This window comes from Corella eumyota, chromosome 2, assembly GCF_963082875.1.
Source record: "Corella eumyota chromosome 2, kaCorEumy4.1, whole genome shotgun sequence".
NCBI lineage: Eukaryota > Metazoa > Chordata > Ascidiacea > Phlebobranchia > Corellidae > Corella > Corella eumyota.
In genome coordinates, this window is record NC_137491.1 from 15,549,110 (window position 1) to 15,571,881 (window position 22,772).

The window sequence follows — 22,772 nt, forward strand, 5'->3', positions numbered from 1 at the left end:
GCCCTACACTTACCCGAAAGAAATAATACAACTCCTAATATTTTAACCCGAATTGAATTTTCTTCGACCGATATAGCCAACCAAAATGCCACTGCCGATGAGATAAATAAAAGACAACTGCCAATGACCATTAAAACACGTACGGTTAGCAGATAATATGGTAGATCTGTAAAAATGTAATATTTTTTACATATATTTGTACGATTAGATTTCTTGTCAGTTATACCGGCAGTCAGATGCAATTTAAACCAACAACAAAAAAGAAACATACAACAAATCAACCTTATAACTTTAATTTGAAGTTTAGTTATCTAGGCTAGATCTGTCCTCAGTTTAAAATGACTGGTCACCGGGCGGTAATAATTATAAAACTATACTGATTATAGGTCTAGCAATGATAACTTGCAAAAAAAAAACACTTTTATATTAGTTTACTTTAATTAATCACTAACCATTTTCGTGCGGGGTGCACTCGTTTTTTACGCACTCTTCCCATAAACCTATTGAAATTTGCGTGCTGGTTCCAGAGTTAATCCAATTTGCAGTTGCAACTGATAAAACATTTAAAAACAAGCACAACACGTTCCATGGAAATAAAGCATAACCCACAAACCTGTTCATATTTGATAGTAACTACACTGAAAAAGCTTCCAGTATAATTGAAATTAAACTGACCTGTTTTAAGACAGATTAATTTGGTCACTACAAACGAACTGTGGACCGATCCGCTAACGTTATTTGTCCAAGGACAACAAGCTATAAGAAATTAAATTAATAAACAAGTCAAAATTTTGATGATATGTTTTATCTTCAGTTTCGGGTGTGCCTCGACCCAACCCAGTGCACACAAAATTGCTATATTTTATATCATGTGGTATCGTTTAATAACTATTTAGCATAAAATCGATGACAATTGGGCGATAAATTAAACTGCCGTTTCGGCCCAAATCAAACAAAATATTATTAATAGTTTTTTCTCATAGCAATAAATTTTGCCTTGGAATGTTATTAATATTTATCTAAAAATAGTAACACCGTAACTATTTAAAAATTGTTTAGGAATAATATATCGTTCCGAGAGTAAGTATTAGGTTACGGTACTGACATATGTCCAAAAACAATATGCCCGAGAAGCCGTTTTGCCTAAAATTACACATTTTCTAATAAAACCCTTAAAATTAAGCCTTTTTTTAAAATGATTCTAAATTCTTAAAGTAAAAAGTCTGTCAAAATTTAAGATTTTTTCATTCGGTAAATAGGTTTCGGTATTATGAAATGATATCAATTTTCGGAATGTTTTTATCTATTTATAGCAAATACACGGTTTATTTTCCAATGAAATTGTTGTAATTTGAAACGGGAGAAAATTCTTCGAAGCTCAGCGCGTTACTTCTGCCGAGCGAACAAAACCACTACGAACATTTTAACGTTGAAAAATAATAAACACAATCGAATAACGTTAAAAAACGAACAACTCTACACTAGATACAAAAATTAACTAAATTTTTAATTTTTTTCTTCGTTTTACTTAAGAGCTTTTTATATAGAATAATTAACTATCATTTTTTTTAAATTGAACAAAACGCTTTTTTAGCTAAAGTATCGGAACGCTATTTATATGTACGATATAATGATATGGCAAATCAAGTATTTTAAGACACAAAAATATGCAAAATCGAAACTGTAATTGGTTACACGCCCTATTTTTTATATAAAAGATTATTGGTATACAAGCTTATCAAAAGACGAATGGCAGTTTTACAAAAAAAAAAACGAAAAAGTCAGGACAGTGAAAAAAAAATTACCGCTTTTTAATTTTAAGAAGAAGTGGAGGAACGACGTTCGCCTCCGAGTCATGTGACTTCGAGTAAGTCTCGGAGATCAGGGATTTTGAGGTCCAGCGATCGCTGTGGTCGAAAGTTTTGCGGGCCCGTTCTTCGTCGCTGTTTAACATCGCGTCACTACAAGCCGATGACGTCGCTGAATCGTCCTCAGTGTCTATGTCACTGTAGTAGTAAAAATCGTCTTTCGTGGCGGTCGGTTTGTGACGTCGAGGTAGCAACGATGACGTCACCGGAGAATTGGTCCTGGTCGTGGCAGATGACTTGCGCCGTGACGTCGACGACGCGGTCGATCCGTCGCTGTAATGGTCGTCATCACGTGATCGAGATACGATCATGTACGACTTGGTGTCCGACGATCGCGAGTTTTTGTACTTAGGCGCCGTGTTTGTGTCGTGCGTGTGAATGGGTTGGAACTTAGGTTTGGGGGACTCCAAGACAGGCTCCTTCATCAGATCAACGTAATCCGCATCACTCAAAGGGAACTTACGGCACTCCCACGTGACACTTGGATGCTGCTCCGAGGATAGTCTCTCGCGCAGCCTCGAGTGTTGATCACGTGAGACGTTTCCCACGTCCGAGATGGAAGCGTGGACATGGAAGTTGTACTGGTCGGAGGACGATCGTCGCGTGCGCCCGGATGCAGAGGGATAGGGATCAGGACTGGATGGGGAAGAGGGAGAAAGAAAAGTTGGACTCGAAGCAGTGGATGCTAACATTGCATCCACCTGGGGAGGAAGATTAGCTCTTCCCATGGATCTGAAGTCAAATTATTATTAAAAATTTGCTCCAAAATTTTTTTTTTATCTAAAAATAAATTCTAAAAAAATCTATATTTACCTCGCCCCGTTTTTTTTGTTCATGGTCCACTGGATATAAGCCACATATTTCTTTTTCTCCATAACCTCGTAATTATCGTGTCGTATTTGATATGCCATGTCCGTCATGTTTTTCTGTTCTTCCAATACATATTCAGGTACTGTTAACAAAATATGGGTTTAATGTAAAGAAATTAATTTAAATTTGGGTAGATTGATTAAATTAACTTACGTGGAGATAGAGATTTCTTTTTTGTAGGTTCTTCATCGGTTGTTCTCCAACTGAAATAAAAAAAACTAAATTTACAAAAGATTTTCTTTTATGTCAATACAGTTCACAAATACAAAAATATTATTAAATGTTACCCAATAAAAGTATTTCACACAATGAAGTTAAGTGTTAAGGGTCACTCACAAATGAAATGTTTTACTTAAGATAACAATTGTAACCTCAACTCAGTATTGAGTTAACTTTGGCAATTAGTAATCTTAATATTCACAATTGCTCATTAATTAAGTTGCCGATAGGTTTTTGGCACTGCAGAAGTTAATGCGGTTTATAGCACTTTAAATAAGGAGCAATAAACCCAGGACTTTACATCCATGTTCAGGACTTCACATCCACTATGTAACACAAACGGTCTTTCCATATAGAAAGGAAAAGTGAACAACCTTTAAGTGGCGTAAACAAAAATTTTATTAATGATTACCCAGGTGTTAAGATTTCTTTATATTGAAGTTTCTCTATTCTAGTAGCAGTGAGTCCAAGAGGTATAACTATATTGTTAATGTCATAAGATTGGTCCGCTTGTCTCTTGCGTTTTAACATGGCCTGAACAAAAAAACAATTGTAAATATTGTAAAATTGGACCCGAAAAAGTTTTTTTTTCTAAACATTTTATTTTTAAAAATAGAAAAAAAAATTTTAGAACATTTGAATACTTTACCTGATAATGGGTGTAACCGTTCCCTGAGTTATTTAGCATATCAGAAGATCCACTCCTGTTTAAAGAAGATGTTTCAATATCCGAATCAACAGACATCATTCTACTTCTCTTGTTGGAATCACCAATCTAAAAAAATTGTAAAATTTTCTTTTACAAAAATTTCAGATTTCAATTTTTGAAATATTCGCATCCCTAAAATTAGAAAAACAAATCACCTGTGCACTTCCTCTTCTTTTTCTCTTCTCGGAGGAAGTCGAGTCAACAGAACTGTTCCTCTGGAGAGCTGAGACTGATCTCATAAGCTTTTCGGCTTTTGCTAATTTTCTCTTCAATTCTTTCTTTTTACTTCGGAACCTAAAAAAAAATAATTTATAAATATATTTATAGACATATATATTTATACATAGTAATAGAGCTTTAAATGGCAACATAAGTTTTTATTTGAAAGTAAAATTTTTAAGGTTAGCAAATCTCTTAAACAAGTTGTAACACATTTTTTGTATAGGGTCACATAGGGTGAGATGAGTGTATGGGGGATATGAGTATGTTACATAAAAACCTATCTTAATTTTTTTTCTGTGTTGATACAAACTTTTCTTTTTAGCAATGTGTACGATAAGTTATAATAATAAAATAAATAAACAATAATTATTTCTTTATATATGTTTCCTATAATATTTTTTAACATACAAAAAAAAAAAAAAAATTTCATGCAAAAATCAATCTAATTTTCCGGAAACACTTATGTCCTGCAGATGATTTTTTACTGCTGTAAGTTATTGCATATGTGTCCAAGTTTAAAACCTATGAGTATACTCAATATTTTAAAAAAAAATTAATAAAACTACCTAATTTAATTGTAGCAAGGAAGTAAAATTACACATATATATTGTCTACATACCCAATGTCATTTTTAAACTAAAAAAAATTTTCTATAGCAACAGTTTAAAAAATTACAATTCATCAAACTTCAAATTATACTCATTCCCCCTCATGTGACCCTATACAATTTCTTGAAGGGAAAGTAATTAAGTTTTACTGCTATGTTGCAAAGGGTATTAAACAGATTAAATTTCTTTATTTAAAGCAACAATTTTCAAAATATTATTTTTGACATTTTTTAAAAAAAATCTTATTGTGGCCATTATAGTATTAGGAATAATTATGGTGTATTATTATATATATAGTTATTATGATCTAATACTTAAATATGTCATTTAGTTAAAATTACGTTAAAACTCTTTATAATTATTTATATTTTATTTTAGTAAAATTTTACAAAATGTTAACTTACTTGCTTTCACTAATGTTATGACGCCTGGTTGAGTGGTCTTTACACCATTTAGAATTACTGCCCATAAAAGCATTCATCCTGACTGACAAAGATACATCTACAAAAACACACATAAAATATCAGTTTTAACAAAATTATATAATAAATAATAAATTTTCATATTTTACCCAATATTTGATAATGCCTTAAGCACACCAATTTATTTATTTTGTTCAAGTAACCTAGCCAAGGGCAATTAAATTAATATAAACAATTTAATTAAATATAAAGTTGTTAGGTATTTAAATTTAATTTAGTTATTCTGGTTTTTAGATTAATATTTTAGTCTTATTTTTTTTTTATAAATTTTTTTTTTTATTTTTTATTTACCTTCGTCAAATGAAAGAACTCGGTGGTAGGAATGGTCGTGCGTGGCTGCCTTTGTATCGCTCATCATTTGTAAACTATCGAGATGTCTGCCATCACGCCGGGTGAAAGGGGTCTGTTGGTTACATTGTGATTTCATAATGCTGCTATTGTTGGATATTGTGGATGGCTGTATTGTATGAAAATTATTCACATTAGATAACATGCTTGTTATTTAGTTTTAAACATTACACATTTGATTGTGATTTGACTCCTGACCTTATTATACATAAATAGATCCCATAAAAGTCTAAAATGTTATAATTTAAACTACAAAAACCAAGGTTTAAATACAAAAATGAAATAAGTAACAATAATATTTCTATAATACGGGTGAATATAAATAATATAAAATAGAATGGATCAAATGTATAAGTAAATGGATATGGAATGGACCAAATGGAACTAAAAGATCACATAAATTAAACCCTAACCCTCACTCATTCATAACAAACTTAACACATGTCCATTCAATAACCATTTAATATACATTCGGCCCATTTGATTTTGTTTATTTTATAAGACCATACACAATATAACAAATTTACCTTTTTGTTTTGGAAAGGTAGATCGGACACCCTGACCAATCTTCTGCGTCTTAAACTGTAACGAAGTGGTCGACATCGAGCTGCAGAAGCGATAGTAACGTTTGATGGAACAACAAATTGCGGGTCTTGAATTAATGCCGAAGACCCCAAACTAAATAGAATTAAATAGTTATTCTGATGTGCACTTACATTAGAATAACGATAACGTGACTTGCTTATTATAAGTATAAAACATGCATAAAATAGCATGCAATTGTATATATGTGTATCTTTTAATTATCTGCAAAGTTACTGTCAAAAAGCGGTTTATTGGTTAACTTTTTTACAGAAAGGTCTCAGTCAACCCTTTATATTCAAGTCAATCATTACCCATAAATAAACTTTGACGAGATTAACCGTAAACTAATCAACAGCCCAGCAAAATTATAAGACTTATAAAAATGCCCAAACTATTCAAATAATCTTTTTCATGCAGGCATATGGTATTGCAAACTTAAACAGAATTTTAGACAGTCATATAGTGTTGCAAACTTAAACAGAGCAAGAAATAAATAAAATAACTTAAAACCTGGTTGGTGGTGAGGAGTTAGATTTAGGAACAGGTGAAGTGGTGCCAGATAATGGTAAAAAAGTGTCCAAAAAACTAAAATGAAAATAAACAGTGCTCTACAATTCCACAAGAAAACAAAAAAGTAATGTGCACAGCCCTGGGGTGTGTAAACATGCAACGGAAATACAATATGCAATTTCCAAGGCAGCATAAATAAATAAACACATTTAAACACTGGCTTATAAAAAAGTGCTTAACAAAAGCATTATAAATCGATGACTATGCAAAAAATTACCTGCTGGTTTGTTTTTCGACGTTTTTAACTAGTTGTTTAATGTTCGATTGTGGTGAGGATGAAGAATTACTTAAGGGTGATGTTTGTTCCGTTTTTACATCCCAAGCCTAAAAATATAGTTCAAATTTTAAACTAAAGTCCATATATATATATAAGGTTGTTAATTAACTATTTATGGCTATTGAGTAATCAAAAAAATTGTATAAATTTTGTGGTCTGACATTTTATTTTATGAAAGCATAATTCCCCTAATTAATTGGTTAATCGTACTGTATACAGTTTAAGTAAAAAAAACACAGCATAGAACATTTCAAAACCTTGGGGTAAAAACTCCCAAAATATAACAGGCCAAAACCTTAATAAATGTTCAAACTTCTGTTTTATAATAAAATATAGGTCTGCAAAATATCTTTACCTTGTTGTTAGTTGTCACAGAAGATTCTGGTAGGTTTCCTAATATCACTTTATCCTAAAAATAAATAGAAAGGTTTTCATAGTATTATGCTTTGGTTAGAACAAAGACTAGATACAAAAACTGAGTCAGATCATGCCAAAAAATTTTTTATACAAAAATAAACAAGCTTCAATTACTAATTAAAGATAAAAAAAAATGTTTTATTTTCAAAGATTGCTATTAAATATAGTTTTCTTGTTATAAAAGAACTATATTATTAATATATACCATATTAACTAAAATGTTAATATTTTTGGAGTATGGATTATTAAACACTTACTTTAGATGCCCTTATTTGTTTGTATAAATCGCTGTGATGACGAATTTTAAATTCTAACTCGGAAACTTGGGCTTGTAACCATGTCCAACGTTTTGCAACTTCAGCCCGATCACATGCCCATTTCCATGCAGCACTTTTGTCTCTGAAAATTTATAGGTTTTGATTTTTAAATTTTATTTTCTAAAAATATAATAAAAGCGTAAGCACTTTTTAGTGGTTTATAAAACATCTATAAATATATAATGGAGCTTGCCCAACTTTTAACCCTGCAGAACAAAAACACTGTTGTTGGTGGTGCGCAGGTAAATTATCGAGGCAAACATTAGTTAAGAGTTTCACTTATACTACAACAACTAAATTTCAATTGCAAGACGGGCATTCGACTAATATATTCAAATAAAATTTGACTAGCGTTTGTTTTTATAAGTAAAACTATAGCCTATATATATATAAATATAAAATGGAGCTAATACGTTTAACTTAAAGGTCTTTAAGAAACCTAGTTTGTGGAGTGCCAGAAAAAAAACTAGTTTGTGGTGTGCCAGTAATTAATCATAGACATATATTAGTTGCAACCGAATTACAGTTATAATGCAGTTCATAGGGCAAGCTATCAACCGGTAATTATAATAAAACAAATATGAAGCTCATATTATTTTTAGTCAATAAACATACTTACATAGATTTTGGTTTTGAATTAGCTTTTTGCCATTCATTAGGTTTCTTGAGAGGTTCGTTGGGAACAGAATATCTAGTTCCAGATGAGTACACAAAATGAACACTTTCTTCATCAGAACTAATATCAGTTAAATCCTCGTCTATTTGTGTTTTTGCATAGTGTAATTCTTTCTTTAAAACACCTAAAAACAAATGTTATACATTGTAATTTAAATATCAAGATCAAAACAAACACTTTTGTTGCAACAAAATTATATTATATTATGTTTTAAATTAGATTTATGTGAATTTTTCTGTACTAGAATGCTATATATATATATATATATATATATCACTATTTAGCAAGAAGTTACATTTAGTAGACTTTAAGCCAAAAATCTTCGGGTTCAACCTGTACCAATGTCACTTTATTTATACTTCAGTCCAGAGTTGAGGGATAGCTTAAAAACACCTTCCAATAGTCACAAAAATACAAAAACCTAATATGTTAAGGGGCACAAAAAAATATATGAAACTTTACGATTACCTGTTTTGGTGCTTCCCTTTTGCACAAAACTTTTTTCTTTTAATTTTTGAAGTCGAGAACTCTGTAGCTTTTTGTTATTCGATTTTCGACATAAAACATTCCTCCATAAAGTACGATTTCTGCTGAACGATTCATTTATGTTTACATTTTGGCAGTTAGCAGCAATATTGGTAAGCTCAGTTTTTACATGACGAGATAATCCAGCAATCCTAACTTTGTTCAAGCGTTTTTGTAATTCAGCCACTTGAAAATTGAGTTTTGCATCCCTAATAACAAGTTCCTTTAACTGTAGGTTATGTTGATACTCAATTTCTTTTAAATTTGAAATTGAACAATCAAATTTCAAAACTTTTTCAGGTGATGGTGATTTTTTAACAGGCTTGATGTCATTTTCAATGGCAGCAGCTTGACTTTTCAAAGATGCAGCAAGCTCTTGCAAAGTATTGGTCAAATTTGCAGACAAATTTTTCATGTGCCCACCTGAAACTAGTCCATGAGCAAGATCAAGAAAACCTGGTACATTTAAAGTTTTGGTTTCTAACGGTGGTGAAATATTTCCTTTTTGGTCAGTATCTACTTCACAGTGAGAACTTATTGGAGAAGTGGTATTAAATGTTAAAATAGTTTTCGCAGTGTTACTAGATTGGCCAGTAGAAGTATCTGATAATCCATTGTTGGCAACTTTTTGTTGATTTTCAGTAGAGGAAATTGTATCCATTTTTAAAAACTGTACAGGTGTATTGTTGGTATTTAGAGGACCAGTTTTATTAGATTTAGATTCTGTTGACAAGGTTATGTCACTAAAACCATTTACAAAATTGATTACGTGAGAATCAACAGTAGTTGGAAGTGAAATTTGATTTTTACTGGACAGATTAACTTGTTTAACAGATTGAACCGCATCTTTTTCACATGGTTTTAATACTTTTTCCTCAATGCCAACATTATTATTTACTGACTTTGGTTCTACTGTCTTAGTTGAAAATGAAGACATGCTGATGCTAGTCTGGGAGCTAATTACAGGGCAGGACATACTTGGTGAAATTGAATTTATTAGTGTGCTTATTGTAGTTGCTGATTGAGTATCTGTTGGTATTGTACTATTAATTAAAAATGTTTTAGATTTTTCATTAAAATCTAAATGAAGACTAGGTGGCAATAAAGTTTCTGTATCTAAATCCAATTTATGTAATCCTGTTCCATTAGATTTTGTTTGTGTTTGACTATCATTTGGTTGTTTAAAGCAGTTAGATTCGTTAATGCTGTGGTCCATATTAGACCAACCATTTGTCCTAGGAACTTTAAAATCCCCTGACCCATCAGTGGACAACTGCTGACTTTGCTTTAAATCTGAAACATAGGATGTCAACAACTTACTTAAAGAAATACATTTTAATGTTTACAAAACTAATTTATTACAGCCATTAAAACCAAATTTTCACTAACATAGTCCATAAAACAGCTTACTTGTGATTTGATGATCCCCAGTTGGCCCCCTTTGATTATAATCTTTCAAACATTTATTAACAGAATTAAGTTTGGATTCAAAGTTTTTGTTGTGATGATTGTTTTCCGGCAAAGTGTTTGAAAATGGTCCATCAATCTTAAAGGAATGAAAAATTATAAATCGCCTATTCAATAAAACATATTTAAATATAAATAAATAAAATAAATAAGCCAACAACAAAATAGTTATTTTATTGTACTGCAACAACTCAAGGTCCAACTTATGTATAACAAAGCTTAGTAGACCATATATATTTGTAGGTATAATTTTTAATTTAAACACTGTAGTTTGTGCACATGGGAAATTTTTTATGTACACATATTACATTAATTAAAATGCAACTAGTAGGCGGGCAATCGACCAGTTACGTTACATAAAATTACCTCACTAAAGAGAAGTCCATTTTTTTTGTCCAAATTCGAAGTTGAATCCTTCAGCTGATAGGTGTCCTTCATTGTCACATCTGTTCTTTCATGTTCGCTCGTATGAAGGGCCGGGGCCATTCTTTCATCTAGACTATTGTCCATTCGTCCATAACACAAAGAAAACTAAAAGGACAGCCTGTAGTATTCAACAAAACAAATGTTAGTTTTTGGTACAGTTTTTAGTTAACTTAATGTCCGCCAGTCGACAACAAAAAATACAATATGGCCTAAAATAAAAAATCCTATCTGGTTGTTAAATAACAGAAACTAACCTTCGTAGTAGTAGCTATTCAGAAGGCCATTACAGTTTTCTTTATTGCTTTTAATATAAACAAACTAGTATACTAACAAATATCTTGTATTTTAAGCAGATAAAAGCCCTAAATAGTCAGCTTGTCTTGTCAGCTTGTCTCTCTATATTTTAAAATTATAAAATTTATTTTTATTGAACTAAATCTTTTTTGGTACAAACTACTACAACTACTTCTTTTAACTTTATTTTTTAACTCAACTTAATAAACAAGCTAAATATACATTACGCCAACAAATAAACGACCTAATTTTGCACAAATAAATTACTTAAACAATGATTTTTTATTTATTTGTTTGTTTTAAAAACTAACGGTGCGGGACAACCTTTTTAATGTCAATAAGAATGTTTTAAAAAAGTTACGATAGCAGTTTAAATCTTAAGTGTCAAGTGCGGAGTTACTGGCGTAAAATATGTTAGGTTTTATTACCCAACAATTTATATGTGTAATTGCTAATTTTATTTAATTGAATAATATAAATTGTTTATAATAGATTGGTTCAACAAAAACCGCATGGAAATGGCATGTTAGTTATTATGATTGTAAAACGTAATAGAAATGCCATTTCACTCCCTAATTTTCTACAAAAAACCTTGGAATCACGTGACTTTAGTACGCGAGTTTCAAGCCACGTCTCGTATGTTGCATCATTTTGACTGCGCCTTTAATTTAACCTTGCTGTACAATATTCGCACCTTTATGGTGTTTTAACGGTCTATTTTACTTGAAAATATCTTAATATCCGCTATAAACTTAACAACTACGCCCTGTTAGAGTATCTTTGTCTAATTTACACATTTAGGCTAACTACAAAATTCTAATTTTGTTGTTCTCAGGCAAGCGATGAAATAATGGCGACATAAAACGATAGCAGTACGACTGACCTCGTGATCGCTCCATATAAAGCCTGTGATTGGCTAACGCCCTTCTTTTCAGCGTTTCACCTCCCTGAAATGCAAAGTTTGTTATACAGTTCTAACAATAATTGGACATTAAAAAATAAAATAATTTACGTTTTTAAACTTTTTTGCAATTTATCTTATTAAAAACATCGATTTTTTTATTTAAAAAGCCTGCAACAAACCTATTCAAATGAGTATTTTCGTTTATCCTCGTTGCAGTTTGTGGCGCAATATGGTAATTGAAATTTGTCTGCATACAACTTTAACAAGGCGTAGTAGCTAATGATAACTGGATTTTAAACTAAAAAAATTATCAGAATCTTATAATATTTTAAATTACTACAAATCTTTTAGTATAATTACATGCTTTTCAACAATTTAATTACAGGAAGATCAATAACTAGGATTCTTTTTTATTTTTAAATTAAGTTCCTTAATGTAAGTTTTTTTTTGTATATATCTTTATCTCAACATGGGAATGCCAAATGCGCGACCTAAACATTGAGTAACATCAGTTACTCCAAACCAGTCTTGAATTGCTTTAGCAGTTTGAGATATTATAGATTATAATTGCATGATAATTATGCTGCTGATTGAGTGCTGGCTCAGCAGGAGTTCATACCAGTTTTAGCGCCTTACTCGAGGGTGCTGCAGCATGAGAGTAGTGGGGATTAAACCCATGACCTCATGGTGGTGTAGGAAGTGTTCTTACCGTGACACGATGCTGCTGGTAAGTTACATATGTAGGTATAGTTGTGTACAGTTTAAATATGAACCAGTATAAGGAGTGCACTTTAGTGGCATTTAATGCTATCCTACTTACATTTCAAACTGAAAGGTACACATTAGGTAGCAACATCCTTTAAACACATTAGGTGGGAACATCCCACACTTCGGTTATGCCAATTTGTAAAAAGTCCAAAGCTCGGTTTCTAGACTAGCCTAAATTTAATTCAGATAATAGGTTGATAAATATTATCATAATAAAATGTTTTTGGTTTAGATTTTATATTTAACCAGCATTGTGGTGCTGTAATTTAAAACTTTATATCACAATCCACGGACCTTGGGTACACTAAGACTGCTGGTGTTATGCTTTGTATGCGAATGATTTTGACAATTGCTAAGACTATACATTTGATCTGCAGGTGCTAAGACTATACATTTAATCTGCAATGATCAACATTATAAGATTGAAAATAATACAACTGTTTCAAGACCCAACCAGGTAACAAAGATTTTCTTAACCTTAATAGTAGGCCTTTAGTTGTTTAGTAAGTAACATGGGGACCAAATTAAATTTGGCCATTCTCAGTCAACTTTTTTTAAATTTTGTTTGTCCTACTTATCGTTTACGAACATACAACTGAACAGTGTACCTGATCAACGATATAAGAATAATAAAGAAAAGGTCCCTATAATTTAATCTTTTTTAGACTCTGTTTTTTTTGTTAAATTTACTTACTATTTTACACATTTTAAGCCTAACGTATTTTGAATATTTTTAATTTCCTTAAGTTACAGCTTGTTTTGAATTTTTTTCTGAATATACACTTGACCATACAAATGCTTTTATTTCAAACTTTAAATTAAAATAAGAAAAACTTGTTTAGTTATATGAAGAAAACTTCTTTATGATTTCACGATTTAAAAAAGTAAACACAGTGTATCACGATAACAACCAAAATACTGATTTAAAAAATAAATTGCCATTAAAATATTTTCATATATTCTCCAAAAAAAGTCTAATAAGAACAATATAAAAATGTAAGAAATCTATGTGCACCATTTTTAATATTTGAATTTAAAAACTTTGGCAAGGAAATACTGTGCTCAACTAATTAATGTTTTAAAAAACATTTTGGTAGAATTATTTTTCTGGAATAAGACGTTCATCAATATGTAATGTATGTATTATGCCACTTTTTCTATTCCCACTTGAAATTGCTTTAATAAAGCAAGAATGATCACCAATTTCAAAATGTGTTTCTGTTCCTTCATCAGTAAATTCACCCTGCACAAGGTTTTATTTTTTTTAAATATTAATTGTTTAAAATAATTAAAAAAGGAAATTTAGCTTACTGTAGTTTCAAGTTTATTTCCATTACACCAAACATCCATTGTATCTTTTTCTGTGAAAAAATTAATTAGCAATTTTAGACATAAATCTTCCAATTTATTTCAAGTGAAAATATTTAACAACACCATACCCAAAACAATCCTGGTATCACATCCAGATAATTGCAAGGCCCATGCCTTGCTTGTTTTGTTTTTATTCTCTACAAATTTTTTCAAACTTTTTCCCTGAATATCTAATGTGTACTCATAAGCAAATCCACTACATGCTTCAATATTTATAGTACCTAAAAAACAATAATGAATATTAGCATATATAGTTTAAATAAAACCACTATATATGGATAACAGTCTTATTATCGAAAAAACATTTTATTGAACAGACATTTGACTGAAATCATATGCATTTTTAATAATCCTTGCTTAACTTACCTTACCCTCCCCTAAAAAGTGCCTTAAATTTTAAAATAAATGTTGACCTTAATACTGGTAAAATGATGTTTTCAAAATTTTGATTTTTAAAAGGAATGTTTATTTAGTTATATGGTTTTCAATAATATGAGCAGATATCATAAAATATACCTTTGATTTTTTGTTTTCCGATAGTAATTTCTTCGCGGCCCACTAGTTTAAACATCCAATCTTTTCTTAAAACTACCTAAAAAATAAACATTTTGTAATTTTTAGAGTTTGTTTTTCTAAACTGTTTAACATAATTCATGTCTTATAAAAAAGGAAATTGTACTTTTCCATCAATTAACACCAATCTTTTTCCAGTAGTGGTTCCATGTTCAAATTCGATTTTGTGAATTCCATCACTAAGGGCAACTTCCCACGTTGCCACTAAATCATTCGACATAACTAATTACAATGTATCTTATAAGATTTACTAATGCTTAAAGCATTACAAAATTTAAAAATATTATTGAAATAAGCCAGGTGTTTTGTGGCATTGCTCAGTAGATAAGTACTATCATTGTACCTTTCGTTTAATTATTTAACATAAATTAAGAGCAAACTTGTGCTAGCTTACTCCAACATAAGTTATTAAACTGTTAAGGCTAAAATCTAATCTGTATACCATTATCAGATCACTAAAGTTAAAAGTCTGAATAATTACATAATATTCTGATATCGGTTAAAATTGTATATACTTTTTTATTTCAACTTATAAAACCTTAAAATCAAATTGGTTATAAAAAAATTATTGCCTTACAATTATTAACACTTTCCTTAATCCTTAATATACAACTTTCTGTTCTGACCTTTTATGCTATGACAATTTTACTTGAACTTTACTAACCTGGACATGAGGCGTTAGCTCCTAGCATTGCATATTCCATAATTTATAATGTACTACAATCAGTTTATGAATAAGTCTGGCCGCAATTCAAAATGAACAGCAAAGTCAGTGAAATGCAGGCACCCGTCAATTGGTAACTAACCAAACTAAAATTGTTATTAAAAAATTCCCCCTAAACATTTTCATAACAACTTAAACGTGATTTTGGCATATTTGTGTCAAAATAGGGTTTTTAACTTTTCACTAGCACAAAGTATCTTAGTTTTTTACAAGCAGGAAGTGTGCATAATAAAAAAAATTGAACCTTAGTAAAAAAATTAAACATATATCTTGTTTTAAATTAATGGAAATTTATTTTGTTTTTAAATTAATGGGCGGTAGATATTACGACCAAAAAGTTATTACCAATTTTATTTATCTAGAATTAACAATTTTGTGATTCGCCAATTAAATCCAGACGCTTATGGCATAAAAGATGATTAATAATACCGCAACATTAACCGCAAGACTAAATTGGCAAATTTTACAACAATGTAATTCAAAAATTTATAGCCTTAATTAAAATTTTATTTCGAATTTGCAATTAACATTTGTTTTATTATGAGCAACTGTTTTTAATTGAATGTTAGTATAATTATCGTAATTATTTTTTTAGCTTAAAATTAAATAATGAACTCTAAAGAACTAAGTAATGCTTTAGGAGTAGGTGGTGCAATGTTTAAAATGTATTTATACGCAATCTCAATTCGCATGACGCAATTTCCTTGTTTTCTTTCCAGGTGTTGCAAACCATATACTATAGGAAATAACTAGTCTTTTATTTACGTGTAAGTTATTTTAGTTTAGATAGACAAACAGCAACGATAAAAAATACAATTTATATTCAGATATTAAATAAATATTATATTATTTTTAAACAGTTTATTAAGAGGCCATTGGCATTAATTAACTTATAGAAATTCGTTAAGTTGTGTTCAGTTTCGCTTAGGAGTATATAGGGCAACCGGATGTGTTAATGACTTGACAAGGCTTCGTATTTAAATGATGATTTTCGATTCAATTAATCAACTTTCGCAATGGTTGGGATTTGGCGTTATATTATTGGCAATGATTGCTACCTCTATTACTTGGTTCGTATTTTGTTCTTTCTGTGGAAGGGGAGTAAAAAGTCAATCCGCGTAAGCAAAATTATATGAAATTTTAACCTTTACAATCAAATACATAATTTTTACTTGATAAAATCGATAAATTTTAAAATAAAAAAACGCAATGAGTTTATCTTTTGTGTTTTTGATATATTTTTATTGTTTTGTTAAACACAAAAATAAAAACAAAATAAATTAAAATTGTGTGTTTAGAATCCAGATAAGTCAATCTACTAGACAGCAAGATCTAGTCATACACCAGGAACGAGGAACAAATTGGAACTCTATGATACATGGAGGTTATTATATTTATAGTAATGTTAGGCTTAAAGGGGAAGCCAACTTAAAAAATCGGCTATCTCCTTTAATCATATAAAAGGTGCCGAATTTATAAACATGGCCTAAGTAAACTAACTGCGTTCTTTTATGACGCCACTTAAGGTAATATACGTTTTGGCACCAACCTGTCGACAGCGTTACATACCTTTTTTGTTCAGTTCGGTTGACCTTTAATTTAATACATACCCATAAATTTCTGTTAAAGACGACGAAAGAGATATTAACAGTCAACGCCCACGCGATCATGAAATACGTTTACCGAATCGTCCGATATCAACGGTTAAACCTAAGAGTCGATTTTCAGAAAATATAAACAGGACATATCCAAAGCTACATGATGGTATGGATGAGTAGGTTTTGTTAACTAACCACGCAATTTAATTTATAAGTTATTTGTAATTTTCCGTTTTTGCACAATTAAACTGACAACATGGCGCTGTAATATTTAACATAGAAATAATTTAATATTTTTGACAGGCTTTCCTAAAAAAGAGGTTATTGTAAATAAGGTCCAGATTGTTCGTCCACAAGGTAGTGCAAACTCGTCGCCTAAGCTAAACCAAAAGTCTTTCAACAACGAGACCTCGCCTTTAAACACTTCAAAAATACCTTTTTATGGGTTACAAGAATCACCGAAATTTAAAGAGTCGCGTAGTTCAGGCTTTGACGACCCTTGTTTGCATGGTGAAGTTAACCTAGCATTCGAAAATTCAACCCCAGAAAAACACAAAACTCCTTGTTTTAAACCGGTATATGCACACACCGACGAAGAACGCAGCGCCATGCTGGAAAGAAATAAAAAGCTAACCGTCAACGAAAACACTCAACCTGTTAATCTCAACACGTTCGAAACGAATCATCGGTATAGAACAGATAGCCAAAAATATTTTTGGAATTCAAGTATGAGAACTGGTGGAGAAAACGAGGGCCATTCTCTTTCTTCCCTTTCTCCTTTTCCCACTCTCTCCTCGCGCGGTACATCCGTTAGAAGTGTTTGCAAAAACGGGGAGTTCAAGTCAATGTAAGTCAATACTACATTCAAGGGCAAAAAAGCTTGTAAAATTAAATTCCTAAGCGCTATATTTTTTGTTCATAGTCGAGTGAACCAAAACAGTGAGCATAAACGCCCACACGGAAACCAATCCAAGATTGTACCTGGAAATTACTTCCATCCAAGGTCTTATTTTAATTCACCAAACCTAGTCACAAGGCGGTTGTCTGATGCATCGGATTATTCAAACGCGTCACATTATGCCCAAGGTAAAAACGACTTTTTATATCTAAACTTACACAAAAGATATTTTTTTTATTCCCATTGTGATCTTCAATTTTACTTTAAAGCATGTCGCACTTTGTTTGAAAGAGTTTTATAGTAGAATAAATGTTTAATCCTATTCACAAGTTTATATTTATCATTAAATAAAATTTTAATAATTATATTTATCATTAAATAAAACTGTCCAAGGCTAAGCTGCTGTACTTAGGTTTAGTTACAACAAAACCATCATTTATTTATTTAGGGTTTTTGCTTAAACTTTTTTTTGACGACATATATTAATTTACTAGGTCCCCAAAATCATAGCAGTATTTTTGATTTCGACAAAACCAGAACAAGAAGTATTAAAAATACAGATAATCGAAACACCAGGTAAAAAAGGCATTTTTTAAAGTTTAAAAAATTGTGCACTTAATCTTAATAACATTTTTTCTTAAGGTTTTCAAGGCGCCGACAACAAAGTCTTATTAACAGAGACAGGGACATTTTGGACACTACTGCTGAAATATTAACGAGAGAAAAAGAATTTTCCTCGCGTTTACCTTACCCTTTACCAGAAACCCCTTTAACCCCTTCGCCGCCAAACATTTTAAGTAATTTCGAATTTAATGCAAATCAATATGAAGACCAATCTCGGATTTATTCACCATCCAATTCTCAATGGAATTCAATTTATCATTGGGGAAGCCGAATTTCAAGACCACAGACGAAAAATTACACCAAGCATAGAAACAGTCCCGAAACCCAAATATCCGGTTCCAACACAGCTCATGGGAAGCCCACTTATCAAAACACACACATTTCAAGTCGAGATTATGATCAAATTACGCAAGATTCTTCCAGAACAATGCTGGATGATGGCAATTCTCCAACACTAAATCGGCCTTTAGAAATTAAAAGCCATATTTACGATTGTGCCCAGGATATACAAAGCCAATCAAAAACAGGTAAAGGTTTTAAAACCGGGCAAGCTTATTCTAATGATAAAACCTCTCAAAGCACCAAAAGTCAATTTGGTAGTGAGCTTCCTGTAAAAATCATCCACGAATCTCCACATTCTCTGAACAAATCAAAGATCAACGTTCAAATTAATAATAATGATGACGACTATACCGACCCGATTGACTGCATTCGGGCACCAAATCGGCCTAAGCCATCACCTAATTTTCGTGGATGTAAAAGCCCTGATGTTTTGTTGGAAGACGTGGTCCCGGGAGTTCAGTCAAATTATATGTACATTTTACCTGTCGATTCTCCCGCTACGAATGCCTCCAAAAACTACTCATAAACTTATTCTGTAATGAAGTATAATGTATAATTGTTATTATATATATTTTTTCTGTTATTTAAAAAACAACATTACTTACCGACAGGCGTAAATTAGCAGTATAAAAAAAACTTATAAACATTTGGTGTAAGCATACAATTGTTAACAGATTCAATGCCATACCAGTTCTCGTTTTTCTGGTTTAACTGTACAAAATTCACATTTTTTTCGAAATTTTTATCTTTTCAATCCTAAAATCCTAGTTCCGTGTGCATGTCGTTTAATTGAAATTAAAATAACACAAAATTACTTTATTTTAAAACCAATCTTTAACACTGGGCCTCACTACGTAAGCTCGTTGGTTTGACTCCCAGTATTTCATGCTGATAGTTTTCTCAGTATTTTATGCATGCTGATAGTGCCAGTGCTGCAAAGATCATACAACCATTGGGTGCTGTAATTTCATGAACACTGGAAAAAAATCGACAGGTTAATTTTCGGGTATTTGCAATAAATAATGTTTCAAACTAAAAAATTAAAATTTAGACCGAGTTGGGATACCGAATAATAACTATGTTAATGCTCAAACGCAGTTTTTTTTATATTGGGGATAAAGAGATACCAAATAATAAAAAATTATGCTATTAATCAACTTTGCTCATATGACCCAAACATATTAAGTTATAAGTCTTCCCCAACGAAAACAAAGTCATTTTTTTGTGTATAAAAAATTACCTAATTTTTCGCTAAAAGTTCTCCTATTCTAGTAAAGAGCAAAATTAAGTAAAAGAAGTTGTTAACTGAGACGAACCATCAATAAATATATTCTGTCAGAAAAATGGATATTGCTCTTTTTAGCTTCGGCTTTATAGTATGTTTTATCGAAAAATCAATTTCAATGGAATTGTTAGTCGAATTTGGGCATAAAAGACTAGCTAACTTTAAAGGTATAGGAAGCCAAGAAGTATTGCACTGGAATACAGACAGCGCAATGCTTTTGCACTGGAGTGGAACTGTTAATTCAACAACTGAAGGAATTGCAGTGAACTGCCCTGACGAATTCGTTCACTTAATTGTAAGAAAAAATGGCATTCCTATACCAAATCCCCTTAATGCCTCAATTCCAGAAGGTACTTTAGTCAACTTTACCGACAATCTTTATTTTGGAAGTTATAAATTATCACCTAAAAAAGAATTTAATCATAATATTACAATTCCACCTCCTTTAGTATCCAGTGAGTATTTTACTTCTGCGTTTTTACCAAAAAGACAGGAGCAGATAAGTGTACAAGGCTTAACACAAGACTGTAGGTATTATTCGAACTTAAAGGTTTACCGGTTATCGCCAAATTTGACAAACACCACAGAAGAAAATGTTCAAACAGGTTTATTAATAGATTCCCCTGAAAACCACACAAATTTTTTTCTTGAAAGAAAAGTTAATAATTTGTTTAACGTTAACTATAAGGAAAACACTCAGAATTTAACTGAACACTTAAAACCAAGATTTTATTGGGACATTGTATCTGTCACTGACTCAGGAGGCACTATGATGATAAATCTTAACTTTAAAGCAAAACTGGATGCTCCCGGTGCAAACTTGACCATTTTAAGCTGCTTAAAATCACCTGAAAATGAAATTAACAGCTCCACATGCTTTCATATTGAGTTATTCAATAACACTGAAAAGGGATTAACAGTAACTCGATTTATTCCTTTTCCAATATCTGGACGCTGGAGAATAAATTTTGAATTGCAGTGTGAAGGCATTAATTCTACTCTATGCTCTAATATATATCAAACCATTACACTGTCAGTCTCACTTCAATCTTGTATTGAAGGCTGCCAATCATCTAAAAAACAAGGTTCATGCGGTTTGTACAGAACAGATGACATTTTATTTAGTGCTTGTGCTTGTAAGGTGGGATGGAGGGGAATAGGTTGTACTGATGGCACTGAAGCTTTGAGTTATTCAGAGCAGCTATTACATACCCTTTTACTTACTTTGAGTAATCTTTTGTTTATTGCCTGCGTGGTCCTAGCTATCTATCGAAAATTCTACACCGAGGCACTTGTTTATTTCTTTGTGTTTTTTATGTCGACTTTTTACCATGCTTGTGACCAACCTGGAGTTGCTGTTTATTGTATTATGCCGTACAATACTCTTCAATTTTCCGACTTTCTGGGATCCATCACTGCAATTTGGGTCACACTTATAGCCTTAGCTAAGTTTAGTTATAGAGTGGAATCTTTTTGTCATGTAATCGGATGTTTAGGGCTAGCAGTGGGTGTTTCACTTGATAGATTTAATGTTTGGACTACGATTGTTCCTGCTGCACTCGGTGTCATACTTGTTCTTTTGACTTGGATTTTTAAATGCAGGAAAAGAAAAGTATGCTACCCTGGTAAAAAGAAATCCCTCTTTTCAGTTCTTCCAGGGGTTATTTGTGCAGGTACTGGCTTGTCATTATTTGCTTTTGTTGAGACAAATGACAACTACTATATTGTTCATAGTATGTGGCATATTTTAATGGCCTCTGCTGTCCTGTTTCTACTGCCAATAGGACCCAAAAATCATACAAAAGGTTGTAAAATAACAGACAGTTCAAGTTCTTCACCAGAGTTGATCAACAGAAATGGAGTTATATTTGATATACAAGATGATGAAGGTTTTGATAATGATGTAAGGGTTTAATGAAGTGATTTTCAATTTTTTTTTAGTCTAAAAATAGAGATAAAATCTGCCCTTTTCTTTTAATTTTTTTTAAAAACTCCTTTAACATACATATTTTTACTGATCTCATGCTTATAGGTACTTACTTGTGTAGTATACTAAAGGTAGTGACTATGACGTTATATTCACTTTAGCATACATACCAAATCAGTTATTTTTACAAAATGAAATTAAATTCATTTATATAATTTTTTTCCGAATTCTTCAAGGCATTCACAGACTTACTAAAATCTGCCCTTCGTGGGTACATATACTTTGATTGGACAGTGTTAGAAATAAAAATTGAGTAAATTTTGTAGTAACAATTTTAATTGGTATGACGCACTTTTTTATTTTATTCTTGTTCATTTTCTACATGCTTTACTGATACTGATTTATTAGTTCTTACGTGTTTTTAAAAACTGTCTTTTTTTACTTATTGTGCAAAATCTTTAATTTTTTATATTGTTATTGTGTTATCATTATTATTATTATTTAAATTTTTTTTAAGTCAAGTCTGTGTTTTTGCTGTATTTTTTGAGCTAAGGTGGAGGTTTACATTCTTCACACATCGTTTGTTTTTAGCTTAAACTCGTTTATCAAGTTTATGTACTTGTTTTATAAATAAATACCGAAATGTTTATTACTTGTAACACGTTTTAGATATATTAATAAAAAAGCTGCAGTGTGTGGCACGTGGCAGATATGGCGAAAAAAAGAAGAATGAAGGAATTTTTAATTGGTAAAGTCACACGGCGTACGCAACGCAACGTAACATATTGTAAGATTTCGCAACCATTTAAAATGAACACAGTCGTTCACACGTACGAAAGTTACGTAAGATTTCGTAAAGTTTTGTAGCTAAAACGAAA

General features: G+C 31.3%; 4 protein-coding genes across 6 annotated transcripts; 2 read left to right on the plus strand and 2 right to left on the minus strand.

Moving 5' to 3' along the window:
* Nucleotides 1-721: 721 nt before the first annotated feature.
* Nucleotides 722-10,978, minus strand: LOC145741367 (uncharacterized). 2 transcript variants are annotated; one of them, XM_082558948.1, is made up of 18 exons: nucleotides 10,841-10,978; nucleotides 10,527-10,704; nucleotides 10,104-10,239; nucleotides 8,637-9,986; nucleotides 8,112-8,292; nucleotides 7,433-7,574; nucleotides 7,114-7,167; nucleotides 6,699-6,805; nucleotides 6,422-6,496; nucleotides 5,854-6,004; nucleotides 5,270-5,435; nucleotides 4,901-4,997; nucleotides 3,822-3,960; nucleotides 3,607-3,732; nucleotides 3,370-3,491; nucleotides 2,892-2,941; nucleotides 2,682-2,820; nucleotides 722-2,600 (listed from the first exon to the last, which is right to left on the minus strand). In XM_082558948.1, exons 2-18 carry the CDS (start codon nucleotides 10,668-10,670, stop codon nucleotides 1,802-1,804), a joined length of 3,978 nt encoding a protein of 1,325 aa, XP_082415074.1. In that variant the 5' UTR covers nucleotides 10,671-10,704; nucleotides 10,841-10,978; the 3' UTR covers nucleotides 722-1,801. The 2 variants fall into 2 exon arrangements, with proteins under 2 accessions (XP_082415074.1, XP_082415075.1); XM_082558949.1 differs by lacking the exon at nucleotides 6,422-6,496.
* A 2,364-nt stretch (nucleotides 10,979-13,342) lies between these two features.
* On the minus strand, nucleotides 13,343-15,324 carry LOC145741654 (fas apoptotic inhibitory molecule 1-like). Of its 2 annotated transcripts, none has more exons than XM_082559272.1 (6): nucleotides 15,161-15,324; nucleotides 14,603-14,718; nucleotides 14,440-14,515; nucleotides 13,992-14,144; nucleotides 13,864-13,913; nucleotides 13,343-13,795 (listed from the first exon to the last, which is right to left on the minus strand). In XM_082559272.1, exons 1-6 carry the CDS (start codon nucleotides 15,198-15,200, stop codon nucleotides 13,652-13,654), a joined length of 579 nt encoding a protein of 192 aa, XP_082415398.1. In that variant the 5' UTR covers nucleotides 15,201-15,324; the 3' UTR covers nucleotides 13,343-13,651. The 2 variants fall into 2 exon arrangements, with proteins under 2 accessions (XP_082415398.1, XP_082415399.1); XM_082559273.1 differs by having other exon boundaries at nucleotides 14,603-14,700; nucleotides 15,161-15,323.
* A 763-nt stretch (nucleotides 15,325-16,087) lies between these two features.
* LOC145743187 (uncharacterized) lies at nucleotides 16,088-19,476 on the plus strand. The gene is made up of 7 exons (XM_082561098.1): nucleotides 16,088-16,338; nucleotides 16,519-16,604; nucleotides 16,850-16,984; nucleotides 17,122-17,665; nucleotides 17,741-17,904; nucleotides 18,211-18,292; nucleotides 18,359-19,476. The coding sequence occupies exons 1-7, from the start codon at nucleotides 16,202-16,204 to the stop codon at nucleotides 19,206-19,208; spliced, it is 1,998 nt and encodes a 665-aa protein (XP_082417224.1). The 5' UTR covers nucleotides 16,088-16,201; the 3' UTR covers nucleotides 19,209-19,476.
* A 415-nt stretch (nucleotides 19,477-19,891) lies between these two features.
* Nucleotides 19,892-22,536, plus strand: LOC145742113 (transmembrane protein 8B-like). Its single transcript, XM_082559874.1, has one exon. It carries the CDS (start codon nucleotides 20,026-20,028, stop codon nucleotides 21,880-21,882), a length of 1,857 nt encoding a protein of 618 aa, XP_082416000.1. The 5' UTR covers nucleotides 19,892-20,025; the 3' UTR covers nucleotides 21,883-22,536.
* The last annotated feature ends 236 nt before the right edge of the window (nucleotides 22,537-22,772 follow it).